This window comes from Lathyrus oleraceus, chromosome 1, assembly GCF_024323335.1.
Source record: "Lathyrus oleraceus cultivar Zhongwan6 chromosome 1, CAAS_Psat_ZW6_1.0, whole genome shotgun sequence".
NCBI classification, from domain to species: Eukaryota; Viridiplantae; Streptophyta; class Magnoliopsida; order Fabales; family Fabaceae; genus Lathyrus; species Lathyrus oleraceus.
Genome location: NC_066579.1, coordinates 104,195,466 through 104,198,586, shown reverse-complemented (window position 1 = coordinate 104,198,586; position 3,121 = coordinate 104,195,466). Strand labels below are relative to the sequence as shown.

Sequence of the window (3,121 nt, the reverse complement as noted above, 5' to 3'; positions counted from 1 at the left end):
TATGTTTCTGTGTAACCAACGCACCTCTGTTTATATCAAAAAATTACGTAATACACATAGGCGTCAGATCAATTGGCGCCTCCTCTCCTTTTTTACACATGAACGCCAATTGGATTGACAGCACCATGTGCATAAGTCAATCCAATTGACGTCACCTCTTTAACTTAGAGAGCATACGCCAATTCATCTAGCGTCACCTCTTTAAAGTCGAATTTAGTTCGTATTTAAAATTTTAAAATAAATTGTAGCGTAATAAAAAAGAAACGGAATTTTTTGTTCTTCAAGCAAAAAAAACAGAATTAATCATAACACTGTCACACAACTCATATCTTTGATTTGCAATGCATTTTTAAAAATAGAAAAATAGACTAGATAAGTTCTAATTTCAAATAATTTTCAAAACAAAAAAGAAGTTACTTAAAGCCGAAAATAAAGCTGAACAGAAAAGAAGATAATCACGAAAATTCAAAAAGAAACTTATCATTTAACTTTTTAATTAAAATTAACATTAGAAAGCCCAAAGAAAAAAACCCTATATAAGCGTCATTTTTCTCATTCTTCTTCACGCTCACGCTTTTTGTTCTTCTTCTCATTCTTTCTCTCTCTTTTCTTGTGTTTTCTGTTTTTCACTATTTGTGCAGAAAAATGGTGAACGCTTCAGTAGCTCGTAACATTGTTGGCATTATAGGTTTGTCAATGACTTCTTCTTTTTCTTCACTTTTTCAATTGCAGAAATCGTATATGAATTTGATTTTTCTGTTCGAGCTTTCACTGATTAATGCAATTTTGTGTTTAATTTCAGTTTCAGTTGATTGTATGTTTTTCTGTTGATTAATTCATCATGCATGGAAATTAATTTTAAATTAATTTTAATCAATGTTCTGTTATGGAAATTATAGGTTTGTTAATTACTTCATCTTCTTGTATTGAATCGAGTTTGATTTTTCTGTTAGGTTTTAAGTTTGGATCGTAGCGTTAAATTCGATCAGTTTCAGTTAGTTTCAGCTTTTTTTGTTAAAATCGATTCATGCATGAAGAATGAATAATATTAGCTTTTTCTAATAATCGATTCTGATGAATGTTCGGTTTTGTTGAATGCAGGAAATGTTATCTCCTTCGGATTGTTCTTCTCACCAGCGTATATTCAGTTTCTCTGTTTACTCTGCTCTAGATTATGCGTGAATCGTGATTGATTTTGCATACTGTTCTCGATTACACTGTTTAAACTATGATCATGCAAAAAACTAATTTCTAGCTTGTTTTTAATTAATTATTCTATAGTTATTATAAAATTATATTCACTTCTAAAACTTGTGTCCATCTGCATTTTTTTTATTCATGATATTGGTAAACATAATGTGTATTAATTAAAAATAAATTATTCTTTTTAATTTGTGTCACAACATTTAGATTTTATTTTTTTTATTTATATTTTGGCATTGGAAAATTTAACTTTAAAATTATAAAATTATATTTTGGTCATCCAAAAAGATAGCGGCGAAGCATATATCTGATTTTCCTGTTATTTCAGTATAATCTTGATGATTACATCCTAATTATCCTATTGATTATTTATTAAGATATATTAATTATTGGAATGAATTGCAGTCCAACTTTCTATAAAATCATAAAGAAGAAAGATGTAGAGGAGTTCAAGCCTGATCCATACATAGCTACCGTGTTGAATTGTGCGTTTTGGGTATTCTATGGATTACCTTTTGTGCATCCAAATAGTCTTTTGGTTGTTACCATCAATGGTGTTGGACTTGTTTTCGAGTTCGTCTATCTCACCATATTTTATGTCTATGCAAACAACAAAGGAAGGGTGGGTATATTATGCCATTGACTGGTTCATAAATATTTGTTGAGTATTTGAATTTTTAAGACTTGTTAAGCTTCTTGTTAATATAACCATTCCTATCATGATACTCACTATTTTTTTTCTCTAATTTCAGAAGAAGTTGCTTCTATTTCTTCTCATTGAGGCTATTTTCTTTGCTGCCATTGTCCTTGTAACAATGTTAGCATTACATGGCACTACCAAAAGATCCTTGGTGGTTGGTATTATTTGTGATATCTTCAATATAATGATGTATGTTTCTCCTCTTACTGTCATGGTAAGTAACTAACTTCTATCCCATTGTCACTTTATATGTAAATTAAACTCTTATAATGCAAGGTATAGATTTCAATCCTAACTCATTTTAATATTTTGTTATGAACAGGCAAAGGTTATCAAAACTAAGAGTGTTGAATACATGCCATTTTGGCTCTCTTTGGCTAACTTTCTTAATGGATTGTGCTGGACTACATATGCTCTCATTCACCCTCTTGACATTTATGTCCTGGTAATTAATTGAATAGTTATTTATATATGATTATGTGAGTAAATAATTATAGTTTAATAAGATGAAAGATTTTTTAATTAACTCATTATTAATGAACATGTCTTTGTTTTAATTATTGCAGATCAGCAATGGCATTGGAGTAATTTCTGGACTTGTTCAGCTTCTGCTATATGCTTTTTTCTGGTGCAAGGGTAGAAATAAAAAGGAAGCTGAAGATCATGTTCCAAAACCAGCTGTAGCTGCAGTTTGATCTGATAATTGCACTTCTGTTTTTTTCTATATAAACAAACTTGGATACTATACAAAAATTTTATTGGTATTATATTGGAATTTGTAGATACTTTCTCATAATCATGATTTTCATTTTGTAAATCTATATCCCAAGCAACCTACTTATCCAGTAAGGTTTTGTTTGATATAGTAATCAACATTCAACCTACTTAAAAACTTATTTATAGTAACTTTTAACTTTTAAGAAAATTAAATTTTTGATTAATTCTAGCTTATCATAGATACCAAAGAATTCGCCTTATATATTTCGATGCATGCTTCTCGCATGAGATAATTAAAAATTATGGGGACAATTATAAAAATATTTATCTCTTTAATTTTTATCAATTAATATGTGAAATAGACATATGAATACAGTTAATAAAATGCTAACGTTAAGCTATCGAGTGGACAAATAATCTCCTTTAATCTCATAATTTACGTTTCTACTTTAATAAATCATTCTATCGAATGAACAAACGTCAGCGTTTTTTGTTGCCTGC

The 3,121-nt window shown here is 29.2% G+C and overlaps 1 protein-coding gene across 1 annotated transcript; it reads left to right on the top strand.

The window, feature by feature from the left end:
* The first annotated feature begins 567 nt into the window (after window positions 1-567).
* Window positions 568-2,684, top strand: LOC127115483 (bidirectional sugar transporter SWEET7b). The gene is made up of 6 exons (XM_051047020.1): window positions 568-688; window positions 1,102-1,138; window positions 1,609-1,825; window positions 1,956-2,117; window positions 2,226-2,348; window positions 2,470-2,684. The coding sequence occupies exons 1-6, from the start codon at window positions 646-648 to the stop codon at window positions 2,596-2,598; spliced, it is 711 nt and encodes a 236-aa protein (XP_050902977.1). The 5' UTR covers window positions 568-645; the 3' UTR covers window positions 2,599-2,684.
* Window positions 2,685-3,121: the final 437 nt, after the last annotated feature.